The sequence below is a fragment of the Hemiscyllium ocellatum genome, chromosome 3 (assembly GCF_020745735.1).
Source record: "Hemiscyllium ocellatum isolate sHemOce1 chromosome 3, sHemOce1.pat.X.cur, whole genome shotgun sequence".
NCBI lineage: Eukaryota > Metazoa > Chordata > Chondrichthyes > Orectolobiformes > Hemiscylliidae > Hemiscyllium > Hemiscyllium ocellatum.
This window is the reverse complement of record NC_083403.1, coordinates 19,370,220-19,398,205: the sequence shown is the minus strand read 5'-3', so window position 1 is coordinate 19,398,205 and position 27,986 is coordinate 19,370,220. Positions and strand designations below refer to the sequence as shown.

Here is a 27,986-nt window from a genome sequence, read left to right as displayed (position 1 = left end):
CTGAGGTGGGGTACGCACTAATATAATTTGCAATCCGTTCCGTAAGGGCTTGAGTTACTAAGGGCTATGGTGACGGAGTGGTTATCAACAACATACATTTGACTTAGGAGCAACAATCATCTAGATTTTGAATCAACTATTGATTTAAGGGTGTTGCCTCCTTGCACTGATATTTGTGTTACTCACAAAGTGCCTTGTAAGACAAAACAAACTACTCACAAGTTTCAGTGTGATAAAAAATTAATACAATCTGTCAAATTTTATCTTTCACAGCGCAACAGTTGAATGCTGTAATCTTGCATCAAGCCAGGGGAAAGTAAAATGAAAAGCAGGTGAGTAAATAGCTCAGAAATGTTCAGTATGATTACTCCCCTCCTCTTTGGCCACAGTCTCATTACACAGGTAACACTGGCGCTGTGACGAACACTTTGATGAAAAATGATTAATTATGTGTGACACGCCTTCAATTCGGCTCAAGCATATCAACCCAGGACTCAACTTCAGATGATCATTTGAGTGAGACTGTGCAGGTACTAGCCAGGTAACCTTTTTGCCAACTCAGTTAGGGCTAGAGGTGCCACTATGTCAGCTCCAGCAATTTCATCTAGTCCCATCCCATCTGGGGGAAAAGTCTGCACATCATTTCCAGAGATCCTGATGTTAGGTGAATTTGTGAGTAATGTACTATTTTATAATTTCGCTGTTTAAAATGTACTTTTTAACCTTGTGCTCAAATTTGCGATGGGTCTGATGTTCCTCTTTGGTTATGGAGAACATGCAAATAGGTAACTGGAATACAGAGATTACAAAGAAAGAGTTAGCTAAAGGGAGAGGCTCAAGAGAAAAGCAAGAAATGGAGAGAGGGAGGGGGATAGACATATACAACTATAGAGCAGATCGACAAAGGAGGTTAAAATTGGAAACCAAAAGAGAAAATGCTGGAAAATCTCAGCAGGTCCGGCAACATCTGTAAGGAGAGAAAACAACTGACGTTTCGAGTCTAACTGACCCTTTGTCAAAGCTCCTTTAATCAGTTAGACTCTAAACGTCAGCTCTTTCCTCTCCTTACAGATGCTGTCAGACCTGCTGAGATTTTCCAGCATTTTCTCTTTTGGTTTCAGATTCCAGCATCCGCAGTAATTTGCTTTTATCCAGGTTAAAATTGGAAATGTGTGGATTTTTTTCCATATGCTTTAGTGTGTACACAGTGTCTGGGATGTCTACGCTGGCGATTTAAGCTACAATCAGCCTGATTTTCGAGCAGGACGCTATCTTGATAAAGGAGTTGAACTGTTTGAGGCTAGGCGCGGTTGCTGAGAGGATTGCTGGTGATGTAATAAATTGCCTAATAGCTCTAATTTTCTTGTGGCATTTTGTCAACTGGTGCTTCAAGTAATGTCCTTGACGAACAGTAGAAAATGGATCAAGCACATTGATGTCGAGGAGATTCAGCACTAACTTCAAAGCAGTTTCAATGATCGTTTGTTGCTTTGGAAAGGACCTTTGAAATATTCTGGGAAATTACTTCATATGACTTCACTATCACTTCAACAATATGCATTTTGGAATTTCCCTGAGAACCTCACCTAAAGGTCCTGTCATTAACTGATGTTACTCAACAGCTTCTAAGAGTCACTGGAAGAAAAGTGAGTGCTTGGCCGTAGGTACCTTGCCAGTTATCCCTTGGTCTGGAAGAGGAATTGGAGGAGGGTATGCTGTTGCTGTTGCAAGGAGGATCGGGAGGGACAGGTTGCTGAAGTGAGCTTCTCCCTTCATATGGTGTGCTATCCCTTTCCCTCTGCAGTCCTCTCACTGTAACCTCCAATGTTGCATCCCAGATCCTGTGAACACTCCCTCAAGTGCCTGGACTGTCCTGAAACACATTCTGGTGCACACCACCCCTTCACTTCCCTGACCGTCCAAGGGCCACCTATCTCAGATGAGGCAGAGCACATAGGTTGTGTATTGGACATAGTGACCAGCTCAAAAGATATCAAACTGGAGTGAGAGCAAATCACTGTCACCAAGGGACTGCTTAAAAATAGAACAGAGGGCAGGGAGACTGCATGCACTGCTCCATGAGTATAATTTCTGAGCTGAAATGCTCAACCAGTCGTCACTGAACTAGTTTCTCTAGATAAGTTCAACTAGTGGCGATTGGACAGAGCCTAACTTGTGTGATAAAGCCAGAGGATCAAACAGGGGTGTGTTATTAGCACAGCACACCATAGAACCATTCACCAATATAACCAGCAAGGAGAATGCAAGAGGCACGCAGCAGAGAAATCGAAAAGGAAGGAAGGTGACAGATATAAAGGGAGGCAGCGATAATTATATAAAAGAGAGAGGGACAAAGGGAAAGGGAAAAAGAGGGGCAGAATGAATCACTTGGATAGGCAAAAGGAAGGATGGAGGATAGGCGAGCAAGAGCATGTAAAGAAAATGGAGGGAAATAGAAAAGGAAATTAAACACAGAGAGAATGGAAACAATAATTCTTTTGATGTAAGATTGGTTGAAAATTGAAATTATTCTGATTTGAGGAACTGAGACTAAACTTAAATGTTTCCAGGCAATTCTAGCACTCACTAATTTGTGGATGTCGACTATATGTCATGAAGGAATTTAAATTGTTCTTTTTCTGGTCTTAGTGTTTGCTGAAATGGGTCGTAGGTCAATCTCAGTTTTTCAGGTTGCAAATGAATGTGCTGCAATTGCTGCCTAACCACTCAGGTATTTTAAACTAATCTTATTTACAAAGGGTGTTGGTTAGCTCAGTTGATGGGACGGTTGTTTTGCATTGCAGAGTGATACCAACAGCATGGATTCAATTCCTACACCTGCCTGAGGTTAACAAGAAGGATTTACCTTCTCAAACTCAGGTTAAACCCAGGGCTTTGGCAATCTGACACTTCACTTGCTACAAGTCTGCAATGGAATTCTCAAAGTTTATTGTTTGTCTCTAACAAAAAAAATGTCATCTCACTGTAGGAGCAACTTGGCAAAATTTCTAGTTGCAAATGAGCAGATTGACAAGATACTGAGAAAAAAATTGGTTAGAGACAAGAAGATGCACAACCTGCCAGTACACCACTGCCTCACCTCCATCCAGGGTCCCACCAGTTCTTCCAGGTGAGACAGAGGTTCACCTGCCTCTAATCCAACCAAGCTCACTGCATCAGGTGCTCCCGATGTGGTCTTCTCTACATCGGGGAGATCGAACGCAAACTTAGGGAATGGTTCACTGAGCATCACAGCTGGGCCTGCAGGGGCTGACCAGACCTCCCAGTCACCGCCTATTTCAATTGCCCCAACCATTTCCTTTCTGACATGACCATCCTTGGCCTCCTTCATTGCCAAAACAAATTGAAGGAACAACACCTCATCTTCTGCCTACGGCCTGAAGGACTCTACTCTACAAATAACCTCCCTTCCCTTCCCCCAACTCCCTTCCCAGCCCCTTCCCCTCCCTTCCACTCCTCCCAGCCACCAACTGGATTCATTCTTCCCATTGACTAGCCAGGTCATAACCTCTACCCTGTCTTCACCTATTCTCACTTCACCATCCTGCTCCCGCCTCCCCCTTTATCTGTAACTCCCCCCACACCCACCCACAGTCCTGAAGAAGGGTTACACCCAAAATGTCGATTCTCCACCTCCTGATGCTGCCTGGCTTGCTGTGTTCTTCCAGCCTCCTGCCTATCTACTAAGGTACTGAGAACAGGGCAGTTACTTCCCTGTTAGGTAAATGAAGTACTGCACCAGAGAACTAAGAGAAAAGCAGTTTTAGAAGTATTACTATGGCTCTAAAGTGTTTAAAGTTTGAAGCTTCCATTTTGCAGTATCCTGCAGGTATTAGAATATATGTTTTCTCTTTATCGCATACTCAGAACTGGCCATAGCTTTCCACCCTGTTACTGCGGTAATATAAAGAGTTTTGGAACATAGAATATAGAAAAGTACAGCACAGAACAGGCCCTTCCTCCCACAATCCAAAGATGTGCAGGTTAGGTGAATTGGCCATGCTAAATTGCCCATTGTGTTAGGAGAAGGGGTAAATGTAGGGGTCTGGGTGGGTTGCGGGTCGGTGTGGACTTGTTGGGCTGAAGGGCCTGTCTCCCCACTGTAAGTAATCTAAATCTAATCTATAACGTGAAAGCCACAGTTATGCATCACTTGATGCATGCGACGCCTAATGGGTGCCTGATTGAGTACTATCCATTTCACTCCATTGCCCACAGACAAACACAGAACTAAATTGACACTGAATGCACATTAGTAAGTCACAATCTGACAGTGATCAGAGCACGAAAAGTGTTTCAAAATAAGGAGACCCCGGTAATGGTAAAGAGTGCAGATAACTGAATGATTTGATCTGGAAGATCTTAAGTTTGACCTTGTTCTCAGCTAGACTCACTGGCCTCACCCAATTTGATGGCGACAAAGCTTACATTTTGCCTTTGTAATCTTAAACTGGGGAGTGGAAAATTAATCAGAATTCCTGTGCAAGATCTCCAGCTGCTCCTCCTTGTTGGAAATGTGTGTGTGGACAGTATGAATGAATTCTACACTTGAATAACTTACCAGCTCTTGTTATTGAGTGTCAGATCTGAATAACAGATCATTTTGACTGTGTTGGAAGTTGATTGTAGAATCCTGGGGCAATAGGAATTGATGAGACCAGGAAAAGAAGAGGAGTGCAGATTAGGAAAGGGGGTAAATGCATCACAATGCACCTCCTAAAAGTGGCTAAGTGAATGAAAAAATTATGCTTCGGATTTACCTTTGGACCATTTACAGAACTCTTGGTCATGCAAGCTGGCCTCAAGCCAATATACTTGCAATAAAAGGACAAATATGCTTATGCAAACAGTATAATAACTTCACTGGAAGAGTATTTTAATAATCATGCTCATTGTCTCACAAGCCACTACAAACATATCTGAAATCACAATTAGAGAGCTAATTGCTTGACTGACTGCTATTCAGGACAATAGTAATTCACTCCAGTTTTGTCATTAACAAAAAGATAGCTATTTAATTAACTGTAACCTAACTGTAACAACTGGCAGAGAAAGGAAAAGATTTGTAATCTATACAACTACAATGCAAACTAAACTTTACCTCTTTAAAAACCCCAAATACATCCACACACCTTCAAGATTAAGATAGACAATAGGCAGACAGCTTGACAGAGGTACAGTATTATTGGTTTCAAAAATATACAGAGTGGACAAAATTCTAAGTAATAGAAGTCTGATTCATGAGGGTGGGTTGAATCATCTCTCAGTTTCTTTGGATTTCAGCAATTGCTGGCATGTAGTTACTTGTAAAGCAATGATTATCTCTCACTTAAATGGTCGATCAATTGGACCTAGGTCTTTTCTTGTTAGAATTCTTTTAAGTTGTTGTAGTTTTCCAGTATTTTCATCCACACGGTGAAAGAGAGAGAGATAGAAATTACAGCTTTGTAACTGATTGCAACTCAACCAATGAGAGGGCTGTCATCAGGCAGAGTTTCCTGAACTCAATAATTCTTGGTGCCACTCTGTCCTAATGTATCCTGTTGATGCTTTGAAAGCCAACTTTGCCTTGGGCGCCCATAAAAATCCACCACTTCATTCTTCCAAGATGCAAGATTCTATTGGCATTTCACTTCTATAGCTGTTCACATCAGTTTATAGACTCAAAAAGGGGGAAAATATCTTTTACCATAAATGCAGCTTGAAATACAACAATGTTACAGAAAGGAACAGGCTTTTTGTCCAATTCATCTGTGTTGTGCATGAGCCTACAGTTTTCTTTGAAACCTTTTCCCTATCTACTTATTGAATTGATCTGTCAATATTTTCTCTTATGTTCAACACTAACAGCGGAAATATGTTCCACAACCTTGCTGCTCTCTAAGCAACGTAGTTCCCTTGCCCTTTATTCTATATCTCTAAGTTTTAAGGGAGAATTTAACCCTTTCAACCCAGGGGAATACTCAGTGTTGAAATACGCAGGATAATTCAACTGAATTTAAGATAGAAGTTGATGTCCAATTTCTGTTTAAAACTGAGATGAGGCTGAGACTCTGGTTAAAAGTGAAGAAATGAAACCAAATAATGTTGGAAATGGCTATGAAAGGTTGCTGATGAATGCATTAGGCACCATCCAATATGTTGATGACACATGGGCTTGGGCACAAGGACAACATTGAAGGAGTAAGACCTGCCTTTGAGGTCTCCCTCATAGTTTGAGTAACAATGTACATTATACTAATTTATCCTTGTATCGCATTGCTGTCATGCAATAAACTACATCTTGTTTCAGACCAGAGTCTCTCCTTGTTACAAATGGGGTTCCTCTACCACATTAGACCTGCAGGCACTGCAGATCCCTAATGGGAAAGAGGGTGGGAGTAACAACTCTATCAGATGGATTTTATGCCATGATGAGCAATGGTGAGAAGCCATCTTAGAGCAGAAATAATCAGCTGGCCATGCAGCACTGAGAGAGACAGGCTCAACATTTCAGGTTGAGATGACCTTCCATCAGTCATTATTATCTCTGATAAGAAGTCATCTCAGTCTAAAGCATGAATTCTATCTCTCCATGAGCTATAGAGAGAGGTTGAATAGGCTAGGACTGTTTTTCCCGGAACATCGGAGGCTGACGGGTGACCTTATAGAGGTTTATAAAGACATGAGGGGCATGGGTAGGATAAATAGACAAAGTCTTTTCCCTGGGATGGGGGAGTCCAGAACTGGAGGGCATCAGTTTAGGGCGAGAGGGGAAAGATGCAAAAGAGACCTAAGAGGCAACTTTTTCATGCAGAGGGTGATATGTGTATGAAATGAGCTGCCAGAGGAAGTGGTGGAGGCTAGTACAATTGCAAGATTTAAAAGGCATCTGGATGGATATATGAATAGGAAGGGTTTGGAGGGATATGGGCTAGATGCTGGCAAATGGGATTAGATTGGGTTGGGATATCTGGTCAGCATGGACGAGTTGGACTGAAAGGTCTGTTTCCATGCTGTACATCTCTATGACTCTTTGAGTCTTGACAGATGCTGCCACGACCTGAGGGAATATTTCCAGCAGTTTGTTTGCTGCCATTTCAGATTTCCAGCATCTGTTGTGCTTTCCTTTCGTTGTAGATGAAGAACTGTTTGTAGCTAAAACAGAGGTCATTTTCAGCTTCAACACTGAAGCGGACTTAGTGGTGAACAAAGGTCAGAACTCTATGCCTGTCTGCAGGTAAGATATTGAGAACTGAGGTTGAGTCCAAAATTGTGGTAAGGATAAAGATTTTGCCCAGTGACTTCAAACTTAATCCAAGTTACTATAAGGAGGGAAAAAGTAGATTTTAAAAAATCCAGACTAGGATATTGCAGAGTTGGCTATGTATCTGGATAGTAGTGTGTGGGGGTTAGTGGACAGTGTGACAATCTTGAGAGAACATATTGTTACCATCAATTCCTGGGTAAGGTTGAACATTCCAGATAGCATAACACAAGGTTCCAAGCTCCCAAATGAGGACAATGAACTGGCCCCCCTTCTTCATTCCCCTATCTCTTCAGCTGGTCACTATAAAGGCCATTTAAAAAGAGATTTCATGCCATGTGGATGCTGTTCTCCCAGAACAAATGAGTGAATGTTTTAATGGGTGGCAATGTAGCCAGGCTTTCTTGAGTTAATGAAACAGTGAGTTTATTAATTACTGAATCTGAGATGAAGTAATAACACAAAGCACAGACTAGAAATGAGAATTCCATAAAAAGATGGAAGTTAAATAGGGCATGTCGATCAGTCTGTGAGTTCCACAAAAAGATGGTAGAGTATTGTGTCTGCTATGTTGAGTGATACTGACTGCACTGATGTTGGCAGTGTTGATTTTGAGATTCTTGGTGCTGTAGGCCTGCTGAATGTCTTTAGTCCTGTTTACTTTCTTGGCATGCAACACTTAGAGTGAGAGATTGCTTTTCCCTTCTACCCGTAGTGCAAGGTTGTTTAATGGTTGATCTCAATCTTTGATCTTCCCAGTGTGCTAGTGCACAAACTAACACATCAGGCCACTTATACACCCAGACTAAATGTGTTTATGTTTTAACAATGTAACCAGCTTTCTCGAGTTAAAGAGTGAGCTCATTAATTATGAAATATGGAACTAAATAATGCTTGCAGTTAGTTTTCAACCTCTGTCTTGTTCAATGCTACAGTAAATGTCTTCTAACTCATGTCCATGATATAGAATACAAGGCACAAGAAATGTTTACCTGTTAAGAGGAATTAATTACATTGTCTTGCACCTCTGCTTTTTGAACTTTCCCTCTCTCTCTTTGAAGTTTCCTTGGCATCAACAAAGTGTAACTTTCCAATCACAGGAAATTTTACAGCAGTCAGTGAAGTGCTCACTTAGGAGGTGCACAACCATGCCTCTCTTGCAATATTTGTTTATTTAAAAAAAAAGTCTTGTCCAAAAATTCAATATGTCCAGAAGTAAGTTGAGGTTCTGATTAGCTGTCATGGCAATATCTTTAACGGATAACTCTGTTCTGATCTCTGGCAGAATTCTATCGGGTAGAATGTATGAAACAAGTCAGGGAGCTATTAATAAAGACAGTAGACTCTTGTTTAGAAATCCAGACACAATAGGTAAGACCACTCTGGCAGTTACAATGCCGATGGTGAGGTGGATTGCAAGTTCCAGGCACACTGATACAGAAGAATGGGGAGACCAGTATCTAGAGGGTTTGCTCCAGAACCTGGCCATGCTTGAGGGAAGACCATGTTCCCAATGAGTTGTTGTAAGTGAATGTACAGAGTGAATGGAACCTCATAGAAAACAAGGATCTTGAGAAATTGGTGCTACCCAATGCTCTTGTTAAGAATAAAGACTGTCAGAAGGATAGGCAAAATGTTGACCATGTAACCTTGGTGCAGAAGGGTGTCGGAAGGAGGGAGGAACTCAAGGAGGGGAATAATAACATTGATTGTTGTAGGAGAATCAGTACTGAGATAACGTCATTTGTAAAGCAGCTTGGGAGTCCCACATAAGTTATTGCCTACATGATGTGGCTGTAACTGGCTGGAAAGGATATTGGAAAGAGAACAAGACTGTCTGGCTGTTGTGATCCAGGTTGGAATGGTCTCCATAGGTGGAAATCCCATTTGCATCATACCAGAAGCTAAATTAAAGAACCGTACCACAAAGATTGAATATTCATATCATTAACAAAGTCACGTGTGATTTACCAAAGGGACAAGCAGATCATGGAGATGAATGCATGGCTGGTGTGGGAAAGGCAGTGCTGGGAGAGGTAGTGGTGCAGCGGTAATGTTCACAGACCTGAAGTCTAGAACCTCAGGCTAAAGTTCCAGTGACATGGCAAATGGTGAAGTATGAAATCAATAAAACCTGGAATTAATAGCTATCCTAATGGCAACCACTGTTGAGCATTGTAAAAACCTATTCAACTCACTAATGTCCTCAGGGAAGGAAATCTGCCATGTGACTCCTGACCCACAGCAATGCGGTTGACTTTTACCTGCCCTCTGAAATGGCCTGGCAATCTCCTCAATTCACCCCAATGAGGGATAGGATAATTATTGCAGTCTCAGCCAGCAATACCCAAATCCCATGAATAGGTAAAACAGGAGATTTAATTTCATGGGCCAACAGTATCAGCATTAGGATGAGAAATAGCTTTATCATTCGAGGAGATTCTGCCTGAACTGGACTACCTCCAGGCTCCTGCTAGAAAACATAAATACTGCCATAAAATCTTTAAATGAGTAAGTCAGGTGTGAGCTCAGTAGGAGAAGGCAGTATATATACAAAAGGAAAGGGAGTAGATTTACCACCAGAAATATGCTTTAGCCCCCATACATAAAGGCAAAAAACAAAATGGCAAATGTTTACATCAGAAGAGGAAAGTAAGTGTTACAGTAGAAGGACAATTTAGGATGTGTAGCGCTAAATAGTGTTCTTTATCCAAATGTATAGGGTATGAGAAACAAATAGAGTGAATTTCAAATTGGTCCAACATCGTTACAAAAGGGTCAGAACTGGAAATGAAACGAGACTGGAATATTACGTCCACAGGAAAAATAGAGGAAATGGCAGAGGTGAGGGAACAGCTTTAGCAATTAAGGATGAAATCACCTCAGTGATTATGCAAGATGTAATGAGAGGTTAGGAAGCAGGGGAAGCCTTGTGGTAGAATTAAGAAATAGACAGTGAGAGTTATTCATGTGTCACCTGATATCAACCATGGAGCAGTAAATTCTGTACCTGCAGGGAAAGGCAGATTTAGGTTTTTAATCGGGAAGGGATTCAAGAGTTACAGGTCAAAAGCAAGAAAGTGGAGTTAAAGGTGATCAAGTCAGCCATGGTGTCATTTATCAGCAGAGCAGATTCAATGGGCTAAATGGAGACCAATGCCTTATAGATATGCAACACTTGTAGTAATGACAGAGAAAGGAGGTCAAAGTTCTTTTATGAGGCAGGAAGGCATTTAACTGGATCCGAAAGTTCAAGGTTGGGACCCCATCACATTCCTGCCTTAGTCCTGATTAAATCCATTCAGTTAATGCATTTGTGCTGGTCTTATCCCACTGTTATTGATATTCAATCAATGTCAGGCAGGCCAATTCTTCTTGAGGGTTGTTGGAGCTGCACTCATCCCGGCAAGTGGAGAGTATTTCAGCACACTCCTGACTTGTGCCTTGTAAGATGTTGCACAGACTTTGGGGAGACAAGGGATGAGTTACTCACCACAAGAGTTTCCTACCTCTGACCTACTGTAGCTGCATTACTTGTATGGGTGCTTTAGTGCTACATCTGGACAACAGCAACCTCTAGAATTATGATTGCAGAGAATTCAGTGATGGTAATGTCATTGAATGTCAAAGGATATTGGTTAGATTCTCTCTTGGTGGAGATGGTCATCTGCTGCTAATGTCTTGCATAAAGGAATTTGTCTAGGACTTGTTACAATCACTGGATACGTCAAAGCATTTGCCAATGTAATGATATACTTGTTACACAGCTGCAATGTAGAAAACATGGCAGCCAAAATGCAAACTGGAAACTCTCAACAAAAACAATTTGATACCAACCAGATTGTTTGCTTTTGTGATATTGATTGCAGCGTGAATATTGATCCAGTCTTCAGGGATAACTCCAATGCTCTTCTTTGAAAAAGTGTCAAGTGATCTGCCCCATCAGTTGGGGCAATGAGTCTATGGAGCCTTGGTTTAAATTCTTATCTGAAAGATACAGTTGGTACAGTTTCCCCTCAGTATTCCTCGGAACTGTGCAGGAATGTCAGTTTTCTGACTTTTGTACTCAAATGGAATGGGAATTGAAAACACAACATTGTTCTATTCACAAAAAGCAGGACGAGCCCAATCAGACTAATTTTTGCCACATTGATTTACTGTCAGTCATCAGCCATGTGATAGAAAGGGCCATTGGCAGAGCTATCAAATGGGAGAAAGTGAGGACTGAAGATGCTGGAGTACCAGAGTTGAAAAATGTGGTGCTGGAAAAACACAGCAGGCCAGGCAGCATCTGAGGAGCAGGAGAATCGATGTTTCGGGCATAAGCTCTTCTTCAGGAATTCAGGCTACCCTGAAGAAGGGCTTATGCCCAAAACATCGATTCTCCTGCTCCTCGGATGGTGCCTGGCCTGCTGTGTTTTTTCAGCACCACATTTCAATTCAAGAGCTATCAAATGGCCCTAACTCACTAACCATCTATTCACCGGTATTCAGTCTGGGCTCTGCCATAGTGACTTGGCTCCTGATCTCATAAAAGCTAGCTCCAATATGGATGAAACAACTGAATTACAGAGAGGATGAGAAAGTGACTGCTCTTGGAGTCTGGACACTATTTGCCCAAGTGTTAAAAGAATCCCATATAAAACTGGAGCCAATAGGAATTGAGAGGACAAAGCTTTCCATCGGCTGGACTCACACCTAACACAAACGAAGATGGCTGTAGCATTAGAGTCTAATCTCCTGAATCCCAGGGCATCACTGTGCAGGAGTTCCCCAAGGTTGTATCCATCATCAATCATCTTCATAAGATCAGGAATGGGGATTTTCACTGATCATTGCATAGCTGCAGGGTCATCTACAATACCTCAAATACTTAAGAAGTTAATTCCCATGTGTAACATGTCCTGCATGAACATTTAGGTTTGGGGTGAGAGATAGCAAGTATTATTCACACCATAGAAGACCAGACAATGACCAACTCCAACGGGGAAGTATTAATCATCTCCCCTTGACAGTCAATAGCATAACCACTACCGAATCAAACATAGGAACAGTACCACTCCCACGTTCCCCCGCCTCACCATCCTGACTTGGATATAGATGGCCGTTCCTTCATTGTCACTGGATCAAAACCCTCCCGCAGCCCACTTTGTGTGTACCAATGCCAGGTGGGCTATAACTAGAAGATGGCTCACCTTCTAGGAATGAAGGATTGCGGTCATTTAGTGCCTTGAATGTGCTCTGCTATTCAGTGAGATTATGGCTGACCTGGTTGTGGTGTTAACCTAATTTTTCTGTTTACTTTCCATTGCCTTTGACTCACTTGTCCATGTCATTTTCCGAAATGACACTGGTTACAGGCCATGTTCAACCTTTCTTCCCTTTAATGCAGGAATGAGTTGATTGAACCTTCTCTGAACTGTTTCTAATGCACTCATATCTTTATTTCAACTCAGGAGACCAAAATGGGTCAGAACGGCAGATGAAACCCCACCGAGGGCGTACACAGCTGCAGTAAACCTTCTTGACTTTTGCCTTCCTTACTTTAAAGACTAGTATTCCATCTACATTCTTAGCCAGCGACAACCCCAGCTCATGAAGAAATAGATTCCCCACAATCTACTTGTCTGCCCGCACATGGTCAAGTTCCCATCATCATGTTTTAAGTTGCTCATATACAGCATCACAAAATGTGGTTTCTGAAAGGAATTCTATCTAATTTGCTTTTTTAAAAAAAATGTGCTTACAGGATATGAACTATAAGGAGAGGTTGAATAGGCTAGAGCTATTGGAGCATCAGAGGCTGAGGGGTGACCTTATAGAGATTTATAAAATGAGGGGCATGGAAAGGATAAATAGACAAAATCTTTTCCCTGGAGTGGGGGAGTCCAGAACTGGAGGGCATAGGTTTAGAGTGAGAGGTGAAAGATATAAAAAAGATCTAAAGGGCAACTTTTTCACGCAGAGGGTGATACATGTGTGGAATGGACTGCCAGAGGAAGTGGTGGAGGCTGGTACAATTGCAACATTTGGATGGGTATATGAATAGGAAGGGTTTGGAGGGATATGGGCTGGGTGCTGGCAGTGGGACAAGATTGGGTTGGGATATCTGGTCAGCATGGACGGGTTGGACCAAAGGGTCTGTTTCCGTGCTGTACATTTCTATGGCTCGATGAGTCTATGGACTGATTGAAAGCAAACTGATTTCAACATGTCTCTGGGGAGTCTAAACCAATGCTTACTACTCAATCGCAAAACTAATGTCTTGTTGATTTGTTTCGGACTTAGATCTTTCAATGCAGATCTTGCTAAGGTGAATCCTGGACCATTGCAGTTACAGGTGGTGATGGATGCTGCTACATGGTTGTGTTGACATTCCAGGACCTCTTAGCTACCTGAAAGTGGCTTGCAAGGCAATATCAAATTATGAATAAATCAAATAGCTTGGTACCAGAATAATGATTAGGACAAACCAATTAGATCTAGCAGTGATGCATTATTTGTGTTTTGTCTTTTAGGTTTTTGGTGGCCTGGTTTGGATCCTTGTGGCTTCTGCTCGAGTTGAATTTGCGGCTGATCAAGGCTGGGTGATGTTTGTTTCAGTTTTCTGCTTCGTGATCACTACGTTGCTGCTCATCCTCTACACAGCTGGAGTTCAGAACAGTTCATCTGCTTGGATGGCAGTGGTATGTCTCTTTCTATGACCTTCCCACCGAGGTGTTACATTTTGGAGAGGCAAATCAGGGCAGGATTTGTACCGTAAATGATAGGGCCCTGGGTAGTGTCGCTGAACGTCGAGACATCGGAATGAAGTTGCATAATTCCTTGAGAGTGGAGTTGCAGGTAGACAGTGAAGAAGGCATTCGGTATGCTTGCCTTTATTGGCCCATGTATTAAGTATAGGAGTTGGGAGGTCATGTAGCAGCTCTACAGGACAATGGGTATGCCACTGATAGAATATTACGTTCAATTCTGGTCTCCTTGCTGTAAGAATAATGTTGTTAAACTTGAAAGGGTTCAGAAAGGATTTACAAGGTTGTTCCCAGGGATTGGACGGTTTGAGCTTTAGAGAGAGGCTGATTGAATAGATTGGAGTGTTTCTTTCCCTGAGGGGTGATCTTATGGAGATTAATAATATCATGAGGGGCATGGATAGGCTGAGTAGCCAAGGGCTTTTCCCCAGGTAAGGGAGACGGCATAGGTTTAGGGTGAGAGGGGAAAGATGTGGGGGGGGTGGGCACAGACTTTTTCACACAGAGGATGGTACGTGTATGGAATGAGCTGCCAGAGGAAGTGGTGGAGGTTGGCACAATTGCAACATTTAAAAGGCATCTGGATGGGTATATGAATAGAAAGGGTTTAGAGGGATATGGGCCTAATGGGACTAGCTAGATTTAGTATGTGTGGCCCGCATGATCGAGTTGGACCGAAGGGTTTGTTTGTGTGCTGTACCACTCTGTGACTATGACTCTATAACACCTCCCAATGCAAAGATCCGTGATATTACCTAATTTCAACAACTTTCTGTGATATAGTCCTTTAATAGAGTTATGGAGTCATAGAGATGTACAGCATGGAAACAGACCCTTCAGTCCAACTCATCCATGCTGACCAGATATCCCAACCTTATCTAGTCCCACCTGCCAGCTCCTGGCCCATATCCCTCCAAACCCTTCCTATTCATATACTTATTCAAATGCCTCTTAAATGTTACAATTGTACCAGCCTCCACCACTTCCTCTGGCAGCTCATTCCATACAAGTACCACACTCTGTGTGAAAAAAGTTGCCCCTTAGATCTCTTTTATATCTTTCCCCCTCACCCTAAACCTACGCTCTCTAGTTCTAGACTCCCTCAACCCAGGGAAAAGACTTTGTCTATTTATCCTATCCATGCCCCTCATGATTTTATAAACCTCTATAAGGTCACCCCTCAGCCTCTGACGCTCCAGGGAAAACAGCCCCAGCCTATTCAGCCTCTCCCTATAGCTCAAATCCTCCAACCCTGGCAACATCCGTGTAGAGTCTAGAGATGTACAGCATAGAAACAGACTCTTCGGTCCACCCCATCCATGCCAACCAGATATTCCAACCCAATCTAGTCACAGCTTCCAGCACCCGGCCCATATCCCTCCAAACCCTTCCTATTCATATACCTATCCAAATGCCTCTTAAATGTTACAATTGTACCAGCTTCCACCACTTCCTCTAGCAGCTCATACGATACACATACCACCCTCTGAGTGAAAAGGTTATCAATGAAGTCTCTTTTATATCTTTCCCCTCTCACCCTAAACCTATGCCCTCTAGTTCTGGACTCCCCCACCCCAGGGAAAAGACTTTGTTCATTTATCCTATCCATGTTCTTCACAGTTTTATAAACATCTATAAGGTCACCCCTCAGCCTTCGATGCTCCAGGGAAAACATGTAGATCTTTTCTGAACCCTTTCAAGTTTCACAACATCTTTCTGATAGGAAGGAGACCAGAATTGCATGCAATATTCCAACAGTGGCCTAACCAATGTCCTGTACAGCTGCAACATGACCTCCCAACTCCTGTACACAATGCGCTGACCAATAAAGGAAAGCATACCAAATGCCTTCTTCACTATCCTATCTACCTGCGACTCCACTTTCAAGGAGCTATGAACCTGCACTCCAAGGTCTCTTTGTTCAGCAACACTCCCTAGGACCTTACCATTAATTGTATAAGTCCTACTAAGATTTGCTTTCCCAAAATGCAACACCTCACATTTATCTGAATTAAACTCCATCTGCCACTTCTCAGCCCATTGGCCCATCTGATCAAGATCCTGTTGTAATCTGAGGTAACCTTCTTCGCTGTCCACTATGCCTCCAATTTTGGTGTCATCTGCAAACTTATAACTATGCCTCTTATGCTCACATCCAAAACATTTATATAAATTATGAAAAGTAGAGGGCCCAGCACCGATCCTTGTGGCACTCCACTGGTCACAGGCCTCCACAGGAGTTGATTACTCCAACTAAGACGTGCGAAACGTAAAGCTCAAGTTAATAAAGTGGAATGCTACACTGTAAGGGATATTTTAGTCCATCAGAATAAACAAAGATCACTCCTGTTGTGGACTCTATGTCAACCCTCAGAATGCGCTTTGGTGATAACACTGAATGAAAACAAGTAGGAAGTTTTCAACAAGAATAAGTGGGAACATTGAGTGCTCCATTTCAAAGGCTCCTCCCTGCCCCGTGCCTGCTGTAAGCTGAATTTCCCTCCAATCCATTATGAACAAACTCATAGGATGAGACCTTACCAGGGCCTGAGTGAAGTGGCCTATGGCAACACGAGCTGGACATTTGGGTGAGATAGTTGGTGAGTTCCACTTGAATGTTTAAATCATCACGTTGCATCTTGGCTCAAGTTGTATGGTGACATTGTCGCTGGACAGCGGTGAGCTCCCAATTGAAGCTCGTTATTTCTTGTTAAACAACTTGTTAACAGTCCAATTCACCACGTGCTGTGATCTTACCAAACTGGCTGGTGGGAAAACTCAATGTGGGAGCCAGAGGGAGTTCTTGGTGGGTTCAACTCCCCACCTGCTCCAAAAGACCTTCATGTTAGATACCAGGCACCAACCTCTCGGGCATGCTCCATGGGCACCAGGCACATGTACCCCACATCTACAGATACTGGCATTAAACATACGCCATCCTCTAACAGCCCTGCCTACATAACTCATAGCCACTACAGGACACTTCTGCATGTCAATGTTACACCTTGGGCTGCTCCAGAAATTTTCATTATAATGCTACAGCTAGAAGACTGTGTGCTCAGGTAGACATACCCAGCTGGGGTCTGAACCAGCTGCGTCTCCAGGGTCTCACTCACTCTCATAGCACACATTCACTCTGAGCCTACCTGGATGCTCACAGTGCCCCCTGCCTTGCATTATCTTCTTTTCTGTGTGTTGCCTTCTTAGTCAGATTGACTAAACGTTTTGTTGTCTCAACAGCGCTGCGAGTGGCCATTGGTGGGACTACAAGCAGCGCTGGCATCAGGATGGATGTAAATGTTGGGTAGCAACAAGATGGGGGCCCTGTCAGGGGAGAGGGGTCTCTGGGTTGTGATGGTGTGGCCAGACAAGGAGGGATTACCAGGGGAGCAGGAAACACCTTATCTGGAAAGGTGGGGTCAGTGGTCCCCACCCCCACCTTCCTGCCCAGGACCTCAGTGGGACAATCCGTTTTGTGCCCAGCCATTGAGCCTCACTGGAGCACAGTGTAAGAGATCATAGATTGAAAGGACTGCCTCGGAGCAAGGTGGAGAATTCGAACGTCAAGCAAACAGAAGATCTGGATTAGGCATGCAACCTGAACGGAAACTGAGAAAGACTGCGGAAACCTATGGAGCAGAGTAACCATCCATGGTACACAACAGAGAAGCCAGCATCCAAGTTCAAGAGGTAATAGGGAAGGCAAATGGGCTTGTTGGCCTTTACTTCAAGGGGAATGGAGTATAAGTGTAAGGAGGTTTCGCTTTTAACTATTTTGCTGGTGTTAGTCAGACCAGCACTAGAATACTCTGAACAGTTTAGGGCCCCTTATCTAAGAAAAGATACAGTGGCATTCAAGGGAGTCTAGAAATGGTTCATGAGACTGATACCAGGTATGGAGGGATTGTCTTATAAGGATATGTTGAGCAGATTGGACTTGTACTTGTTAGAATTTTGAAGAATGAGAGGTGACATTATTGAAACACGCAAGATTCTTAGAAAGCTCGACAGAGTAGATGCAGAAATGTTGTTTCCCTTGTGAGAAAGTCGAGGACGAGAGGGCAGAAACTCAGAATAGAGAGTCCCTTACTTAAGACGGATGAGGAGTAATTTCTTCTCTCAGAGAGTCGTCAATCTGTGGAATTCTTTACCACAGAGAGCTGTCGAGGCTGGGTCATTAAGTGAGCTCAAGACTGAGATAGACAGATTTTTAATCAACAATGGAATGGGGAGTGGGGGGGTTATGGGGAAAAGACAGGAAAGTGGGGTTGAGGATTATCAGATCAGCTGTGATCTCACTGAATGGTGGGGCAGACTCTATGGGCTCAATGGCCTATTTCAGCTCCTCTGTCTTATGGCCTTATTTGCGTGCATGAAGATAGAACAGGCAAAGAACATACTGAAAATGATTGACTAATTCTAACCATGAATATTGTTAACTGAGCTGTGGTGCCAAAGGACAATGGGTACGAGCTGCACCCACCAAGAATCAGCTCCTTTCGGATGACAGGGGACAAAAGTCAGCTAAAGATGGGCAGTGAAAGATGGTCGTACTAGCAATGCTCATGTCCCAACAAAGAATTTTAAAAAGTTTCTATTAATTGTATAATTTATTTTATTCAATATTGTTATTTTCCTCCTACTTTCTGATCAGCTGCAAAAAAACTAAGACATTCTCTGTGTTTCTACGTAAGCCTTTCCTCACTTGATCATAGAAGTTGACAGTATAGAAGGGGCCAGCATTTCTGACAATGCAGTTGACTGAAGTAGAATGGGACGATAGATTAGTAAATAGCACAGGAGAGAAGCTGTGGCCAACGTTTTAGAGGAGGTAGTTCATGATGTTCAATGCAAGACATATTCCATACAGAAAGGCAAAGTCTATAAGCAAGATACATCATCCTCGGCTAAATTAGGAGATGAAGCATAGTATTAATTGAAGGAAAAGATGTACGGTGCTGTAAACACTTGTGCTGGTCCAGAAAGGTTTCAGAACCTGAAAATGATGACTAAAGTAGAAGTTGGAGAATGGGAGAAAATTAACAAAATAAAAAGAAACAGTAAAAACCTCTGCAAGTATTTAAAATGAAGAGTAGTGACTATAGCATTGGTTCCTTAGAGGATGGGACTGGGGAGTTAGCACTGGGAAACTAGGGTGGCACGGTGGCTCAGTGGTTAGCACTGCTGCTTCACAGCAGTGTGGAGTTTGCACATTCTCCCTGTGTCTGTGTGGGTTTCATCTGGGTGCTCTGGTTTCCTCCCACAGTTGAAAGATGTGCAGGTTAGGTGAATTGGCCATGCTAAATTACGCATAGCGTTAAGCGTAGGAGAATGGGTCTGGGTGGATTGCTCTTTGAAGGGTCGGTGTGGACTTGTTAGGTCGAAGGGCCAACTGTAGGTAATCCAATCTACAAAAATGCAATGCTGCTTGTTACTTTCATAAAACAATTCAGTAAATTGTTCAGGCATGATTTGGAGCAGATGGAACTACCAGAGCAAGATAAAGAAGTAACTCGATCATGAAAATCATTGGAGTGATCTTACTGGAGCCTTGTTAGTCTTTCTCATCGAGCAGGCATTTTCCAACAGAACCTCTGGGAGAGCTGTTTGTAAAATGATTGTGTGTATTGATTGCTGATTCTACCCTTCCTGTTCTCTTTCAGGATGTCTTCTACCACTTCATCTCGGCCGTGTTTTATTTAAGTATCGCAGTTCTGGAAGCCAGTGACACGAGGTTCGTTTTAATAAACAGGAATCAAAAGAATTTCAGAATCAACATTGCTGCCACAGTAAGTCACCGCGCATTGTTCTGGTATAACATACATTCCATCGACATGGATTGGCTGTAATATGATTGAATTGTGGATGATATTTGGATAGTGTGAATTTTCTGCTGAACGGGTGTAGTGATTTTCGATAGTGATCTCCTACGGTGTGATTTTCTATCACAGTGTAGCATGGCACGGCTTTCTATAGCATGGGGTTGGAGAGGAACACCACTGTCGTGCTATAGCAGAATGCTCTGTACCATCTTCCATGGGTAGAGAAGCAGTGATGTGCAATCGGTCAGGCAGTACGCTAAACAAACAGACAAGATAAACTCAATTGGTTAAATAAGTATGTAATGTTATTCTTTCACAGGATGTGAGTGTTGTCACCTCATACAGCAATTATCACCCATCTCCAACTGCCCTGGACAAGGTGCTGATGAGCTGCCTCATTGAATTACTGCTGAGTATATCTGAGTGTACTCTGCTGAGTACAGTGCTGTGTGAATATGGTTTGCGGGCTTTGAAAGTGCAGTAGCAGTGAAATCAGTCAGGATTGGGGAGGACTTGCAGGTTGTGGCTTTCCATTGTATGTATGGACCTTGTCCTTAGAGATTGAAGTGGTCATAGGTTTGGAAGGTGTTGTCTAAGGAGCTTTGATGAATTTCTGCAGTGTATCTTATTAATGGTATGCACTGCTGCTACTGTCAGTGGTGGAAGAAGTGAATGTTTAAGATGGTGAATGTTGTGCCAACCAAGCTGGCTGCTTTGTGATGTAGAGAGTAGATGTTAGACCAGTACTCATCCAGGCAAGTGGAGATAATTTCATGACATTTCTGACTTGTGCCTTGTAGCTGATGGACAGGCTGTTAGGGAGTCAGGAGGTGAGTTACTTCCTTGCTGTTGTAGCCACTGTATTTGTTACCAAACGGTAACCCATCCCCCACATATTGGTGATAATGGGGGATTCAGTGATAGTAATGTCTTTGTCTTACAATGCAAGATGGTTAGATTTTCTCAAGTTTGAGATCATCATTATCATTGTGTGGAGTGAGGTCAGTTGACAAGTTTCAGCAAAAACATGGCTATCAGCCAGATCTCACTGCATTTGGACATGGAATACCTCAATATCTGAGGAGTTGCTGAACGTTGCGCAATCATCGCTGAACATCCCCACTTTTGACCTTAAAATGAAGGAAAGGTCATTGATGAAGCAGCTGAAGATGGTTGGGCCTAGGACACTACCCTGAGGAACTCCTGCAGAGGCATCCTGCACCAATCAACCACACCGCCCCGTGGCCCAACATTTCAACTCCCCCTCCCACTCTACTGATGACATAGAGGACCTGGGCCTCCTTCACCACCGCTCCCTCACCACCAGATGCCTGGAGGAAGAACGCCTCATCTTCTGCCTCGGAACACTTCAACCCCAGGGCATCAATGTGGACTTCAACAGTTTCCTCATTTCCCCTTCCCCCACTTCACCCTAGGTCCAAACTTCCAGCTCAGCACTGTCCCCATGACTTGTCCGGACTTGTCCTACCTGCCTATCTCCTTTTCCACTTATCCACCCCACCCTCTCCTCCCTGACCTATCACCTTCATCCCCTCCCCCAATCACCTATTGTACTCTATGCTACTTTCTCCCCACCCCCACCCTCCTCTCACTTATCTCTCCACCCTTCAGGCTCTCTGCCTTTATTCCTGATAAAGGGCTTTTGCCTGAAACGTCGATTTCGCTGCTCCTTGGATCCTGCCTGAACTGCTGTGCTCTTCCAGCACCACTGATCCAGAACCTCCAACAATCACCACCACCTTCCATTGTGAAAAGAATATCCCAAAGCAGCCAGTGGAGACTTTCTCCCTTAATTCCCATTGATTCCCAATTACCAGTGGTGCTGCAGGACCGAGCAATAACAGCATCTTCCGATTTGTTTTAAAACTCAGAACTAAGTGATGAGTGTTTTAGGATATAAGTAGATGCACACTGAATAAGTCTGCATCCCATTCCTGTCTTGATTATTCTAAGTATTTGTATTGAACTGTTTACATCCATACTATTAACACCCTCTGTAGATTAGGGATACGGGAATTTTATTTGATCACTTTATATATTTACCTACTGCTGTTCAGTTATCCCCATATCCTTGCACATTATTTCTATCCAAAGTACCAGCCATGAACGAGCAGCTTGATGGATCGAATGGCCTAATTCTGCTCCTATGTCTTATAACTAACTACCTGATGCCCTTAAGTGCCTCAGTTGAACCTGCCTCCAGCTGATTTTCAGGCGGTGCATTCCACTGCCCAATTCCTCACTTTGTGAAAAGGTTTTTTTTTAATCTCACATCACCCTTGCTTCTTTTGCAGGTCATGTTAAGTCTAAGTGCTCTCCTTCATGTTCTGTTTGCAAGTGGAAACAGTTTCTATCCACCTGCTCTATCCAGCCTGCTCACGGTTTTGGAAACCCCTATCAAATCTCCTCTCGGCTTTCTCCTCTCTAATGAGAAAAGTCCCTGCTTCTTCGATCTACCCTCAAGTCTGAGGTTTCTCATCCCTGGAACCATTCTTGTCAACTGTTTCCCCACCATTTACATCTTGTGCATAAGGTGGCTCCCACAGCTGTACACAATATTCCAGCAGAGGTCTTAAAAGTGTCTTATACAAGATCAATGTCACCGTTTGAAGTTAAAACTATTTTCTTCCCATGCCTGTTCTGAGCATATTAACTGCTTCAGGAATATCGGGAAATTAGTGATCCTGTTGAGAAGGTCAGAATAGGGTACTCATCTATTGCATCTGCTGCACCTGATGTGGCCTCCTCTATATTGGGGAGACGGGCCGCCTACTTGCGGAACGCTTCAGGGAACACCTCTGGGACGCCCGGACCAACCAACCCAACCACCCCATGGCTCAACACTTCAACTCTCCCTCCCACTCCACCAAGGACATGCAGGTCCTTGGACTCCTCCATCACCAGAACATAACAACACGACGGTTGGAGGAAGAGCGCCTCATCTTCCGCCTGGGAACCCTCCAACCACAAGGGATGAACTCAGATTTCTCCAGTTTCCTCACTTCCCTCCCCCCACCTTGTCTCAGTCGATTCCCTCGAACTCAGCACCGCCCTCCTAACCTGCAATTTTCTTCCTGACCTCTCCGCCCCCACCCCACTCCGGCCTATCACCCTCACCTTGACCTCCTTCCACCTATCACATCTCCATCGCCCCTCCCCGAAGTCCCTCCTCCCTACCTTTTATCTTAGCCTGCTGGACACACTTTCCTCATTCCTGAAGAAGGGCTTGTGCCCGAAACGTCGAATTTCCTGTTCCTTGGATGCTGCCTGACCTGCTGCGCTTTAACCAGCAACACATTTTCAGCGCTACTCACCTCCTCCCTCTGACATTTACAAGCACATAGTACAGGGTCACTGGACAGTCATGATAAGAAGCTGGAAGCCTGGTTGAGATTTATCTCCTTTGGGGTTGTTAAGACGGTTCTACCGTCCCCGTGTTCATTTCGGAGGAATGAGACACCGGCTCAGATTTTAAGAAACAGACTGCTTTATTCGAGAGAGAATCGAGTTACAGCAAGGTATCAGGCTTGCTGGAGAAGGCGTTCTAATCCTTTGTTCTAAGTTGTCTATTCTTATACCTCCCTTATTCCTGCACCGTTCCCTTATTTGGTAATGGTCGGTTCTATAGTTTGCCATTGTACCAGATGGCCCCTTTGTTCTGTTTTTTCAAGTTTTACTGCTCTTTCAGTACTTTTCCACTGGTTCAGTTATCTTCCTCAGACCTCGTGTCTGTTTTTTTCCCTCTGGGGCCCCCTGGCCACATCAGCCTGAGAGCTACTTCTATCTAACATTTTAGTGTTACTTCTATCTTACATTTGCCTGAGTGTTACTTCTACCTAACAGGGTGTAATTGTGGCTAGACTACCACCCTTAATATGTTCAGCTGACTGAGAGCAAGATCAGCCTGATCTCTGAGACTAAACCTCTGAATCACTTGAGTACTTTATTGACTGGAATATTCGCAGGAAAGAAATTTTCTAAGTGCAGAATTGAATGCAACATCTAATTTCACCTCAACCTTGGCACAAATATGTTTACTGTTTCGTTGGATGTTAATGTTGCTGGCAAGATTAGTATTTATCATAGAATCAGTGCTGATAGAAGTCATTCGGCCCATCCATTCTGCACCAGCCCGATAAAGCCCCATCCAATCCTCATAACCCCACATTGACCTGCACATCCCTGAACACTATAGGCAATTTAGCATGGCCAATCCACCAAACCTGCACTTCTTTGGACTGTGGGAAGGAACCGGAGCACACAGAGGAAACCAACGCAGACACGGGGAGAATGTGCAAACTTCATATAGACAGTCAGCGCAGGCTGGAATTGAACCCAGGACCCAGGTCCACTGTGAGGTGGAAGTGCCACCCATTCAGTGGGCAGTCCCATTGCTCTTGAGAAAGTGACGGATGAGCTATTGAATGCACCAGTACAGTTCTTGCAGTGTAGGTGCCCCAGATATGCTGGATGTTCTTATATGTACAGGAGTGGATCTCCAGAATTTTGACCCAGCGATGAAGGAAGAATATCACTAGAAATTGGAGTCATGATGGTATCTGACTCGGAGAGGATCTCCTGGGAGCTGATGTTCTGATGTGCTTGTTGCCGTTGGTTTTCTAGGCTGTAGTGTTTGCAGGTTTAGGAGGTGCTGCTGATGAACTCACGGTGAGTAGCAATTTTTAAATTCACTTGTAGCACATGGGCATAGCTGGCTGGGCCGGCATTTCTTGCCCGTCCTTAGCTGCCCTTGGGAAGGTAAAGTTGAGCAGCTTTTGTGAACTGCTGCAGTTCATGTGCTGGAGATAGATTCACAAAGCATTTTGGGGAAGGAATTCCAGGCATTTGACTCAGTGACAGTGCATCTTGTGACCCTGCATATACAATGTGCTGGAGTTGAAGGGGGTCAATGCCTAAGGTGGTGGATTGTGTGCTGAGCAAGCAGGCCTTTGTTCTGGATTGTCTTGAGTGTGCTGTAGCTACTGCCACCAGACCACTGACAGTATTAAATGACATTCCAGACTTACACCTTACTGGAGCTGGGAAGGTTCGGGATGTGAGGAGATCAGGGGGCTGTGTCTAGTTTCCAACAACACACGCACGCACACACACACACACACTCTCACACACAGACATATACAGACACACAAACACACACAGACATACACACACATGCACACTCACACACAGACACACAAGCACACACACCGTCACACAGACACACACATGCACACTCACACACAGACACACACATACATGCACACAGACACACATGCATGCACACACACAGAGACACGCACACAAACATACACAGACACACACATACAGACAAACAGACACACACACCTGCACACCCTCACACACACACAGACATACACACACACACGCACGCACACACGAACAGACATGCACACACACACAGACAAGCGTGCACACACATACACACACAGACATGCACGCACGCATGTGCGGGCGTGCGCACACGCACACACACACACACACACACATACTCACACAGCTGGATGAGTCAGGCTTTAAGAACTGCTATGTGTTGGTTGTGGATTCACCTACACTTGTCTAGAACATGTTGTTTCTGCTCTTTAGAATGTACACAGTCCTCTGTTGGAGCCTCATCAAGCTGGCAACCTGTTTTTAGGTTTGGTTGGTGCTGTTCCTGGCCATACTGTCCGACTGGACCTCTCTCAATGAACCAGGGTTGGTCCCCTTGCTTTAATGGTACTGGTAGATGTGGGTCATGAGGTAATAAGTTGAGACAATCTAGTTTTGCAGCTCCTGCAGGCTCACAGTCCCTCATCTATCCCATGTAGAGCAATTGGGTACATCCTCACTGTGAAGATGGGACCATGTTTTCACCCACACTGTGCAGCGGAGAGTCCAACTAACATCTCTGTGGCACAATGATTCTGCGACCGGTAGACTGATGAAGATGAAGTCAAATGATGTTTTCCCTTGTGTTGGTTTTCTCATAAGCTGCTGCGAGTCCAGTCTGACAGGGATGTCTCTAGTTCTTGGCTGGTTTGGTCAGTGGCAGTAGAGTGGTGTCACTTAGTGGTGTACATTGATATCCACCAGCTTAGATATATCTTTGACTACATGGTGCTCAACGTGGAGGACCATTGGTTCACTGCCGAGGGACATAGTGAGGGACAGTCAGCAAGGTCTGGGAGACCTCAGCATGTGTGCACTGTCAATGTTGATGCCTCCTTGGGTTCCTTTCCTTTAAGTGTATATCAGTCTGCCACTGCTGAGCCAGCTCTACAGTGGGACAGAACATACCCAGGACTGGTCTGTGACTTGAACTGATAGGAATGATTCTGTCAGGCTATTGCTTAATGAGCCTGTGGGTCCAATTTTGCCACAAGTCCCCAGAAGTTGGGGAGGAGCACTTTGCAGGGTTAAGTTGGCTGTGTGTGCATATTTCATTTCTGCATTTTAAGTTGATTTCATGTGTCGAATTCTAAACTTACTTTTTCATTGTGGTTTGATAAAAGCCAAAAGGTAGAGTTTAAAATAATCCATTTGTTTAATTGTTAGTACTATTGATCCAAACTCTTCTCATGTTCCAGATTAATTCAATTAACTGAAATTAAGCTTTCCAATTGCCAGGATACAGATCATTAGTCCAGGCCCTTGGATGTTGTCTGGGAGTATAACCAGAGCTGAAAATGTGTTGCTGGAAAAGCGCAGCAGGTCAGGCAGCATCCAAGGAGCAGGAGAATTGATGTTTCGGGCATGAGCCCTTCTTCAGGAATGGCTCATGCCCGAAATGTCGATTCTCCTGTTCCTTGGATGCTTCCTGACCTGCTGCGCTTTTCCAGCAACACATTTTCAGCTCTGATCTCCAGCATCTGCAGTCCTTAGTTTCTCCTGGGAGTATAACGACTCTGCTATCACGACCTGTCCTGGGTAAAACCTTTTTAGTGAAGTTATTATCTTCCAACCAAACATTTGTGTATTTTCCTGTTTCAGGTCTTTGCATTTGTGGCCACCTTACTGTATACGATACATGGGATATTGTCAATACTGAGATGGAAGTCTTCCTCATGAACATCAGAAAACAAGCAGGAAGTGTCGACACTTTTACCAGAGGATCCTTGTCCCTTCTTGAACTTGCTGATTGCTCTTTCTTTAGCACTGTTTCGCAAAACTGATTTATAACCAGGCAAAGTGAAAAATCGCACAACATCAGCTTATAGTCCAGGGGGTATGTTTGGAAGCATTAGCTTTCAAAGCGCTGCTCCTTCATCAGGTGGTTGTCAGGTTGTAGTGCTCCGAAAGTTAGTGCTTCCAAATAAACCCCCTGGACTATAATCTGCTGTTGTGTGATTTTTTAACTTTGTACACCCCAGTCCAACACCGGCATCTCCAAATCATATAACCAGGCAGGTACGCAATGGAACTCATGAGAAACGGAATGTATTTAATATTTAAGGATTGAGAAGATCAAAAGTTCCATAACATGTTGGAAATCTGTAGCTCTGGCTAAGTCAATCTCAAAACTGCTGCTATTTGGTTTTTATTGGTGCAGGGTAATTTAAAACTGTCAAAAAACATTGGGTTGACCGATTTAAGATGCAGATACAGGTGGTCAATGATCTAATTGAAGGTGGAGGAGCTGAGATTCTGTTCATATATTTCATATCCCAAGGACAGCTTGTGTTTTGTTAATGTTCCCCTTGCTGAGTCAGGTCCTTCCAAGCCGCTTTCAAGCCAGTTAGAAGGCTCTGGTAAATTTTTGGGTGAACTTCTCTTGCGTTTAGAATTCCTGATGAATGGACGATCTCGTAACCAAGATGTTTTAGTCCTGAAACTTTAGGGTGGAAATTTTGTGGATATCATGACCAGGGTAAAGAAAATGTGGTAGATGAGATCCCAAGCCCAGAAAGGAGCCTGTCTGATTTTTTGCTGATTGATTTGAATGGATGACCACATGATTTCCATGAAATTTTGCTCCATGATTAAACGAGGAAACCCTCATGTAATTCATCCAGAATGGTCTTTGTATCTGAGCGTCACACCCAGACAGAAAAGTCTAGTCACATATTTTGAATCTTTACTGTTACAAGCTTATTGTACTAATTCTGATTTTCCATTACATGACAA

At 43.6% G+C, this 27,986-nt stretch overlaps 1 protein-coding gene across 1 annotated transcript; it reads left to right on the top strand.

Annotated features, from left to right (window-relative positions):
• The first annotated feature begins 529 nt into the window (after positions 1-529).
• On the top strand, positions 530-27,986 carry LOC132836532 (myelin and lymphocyte protein-like). Its single transcript, XM_060855885.1, has 4 exons — positions 530-672; positions 13,786-13,953; positions 19,683-19,808; positions 26,853-27,986. Exons 1-4 carry the CDS (start codon positions 583-585, stop codon positions 26,928-26,930), a joined length of 462 nt encoding a protein of 153 aa, XP_060711868.1. The 5' UTR covers positions 530-582; the 3' UTR covers positions 26,931-27,986.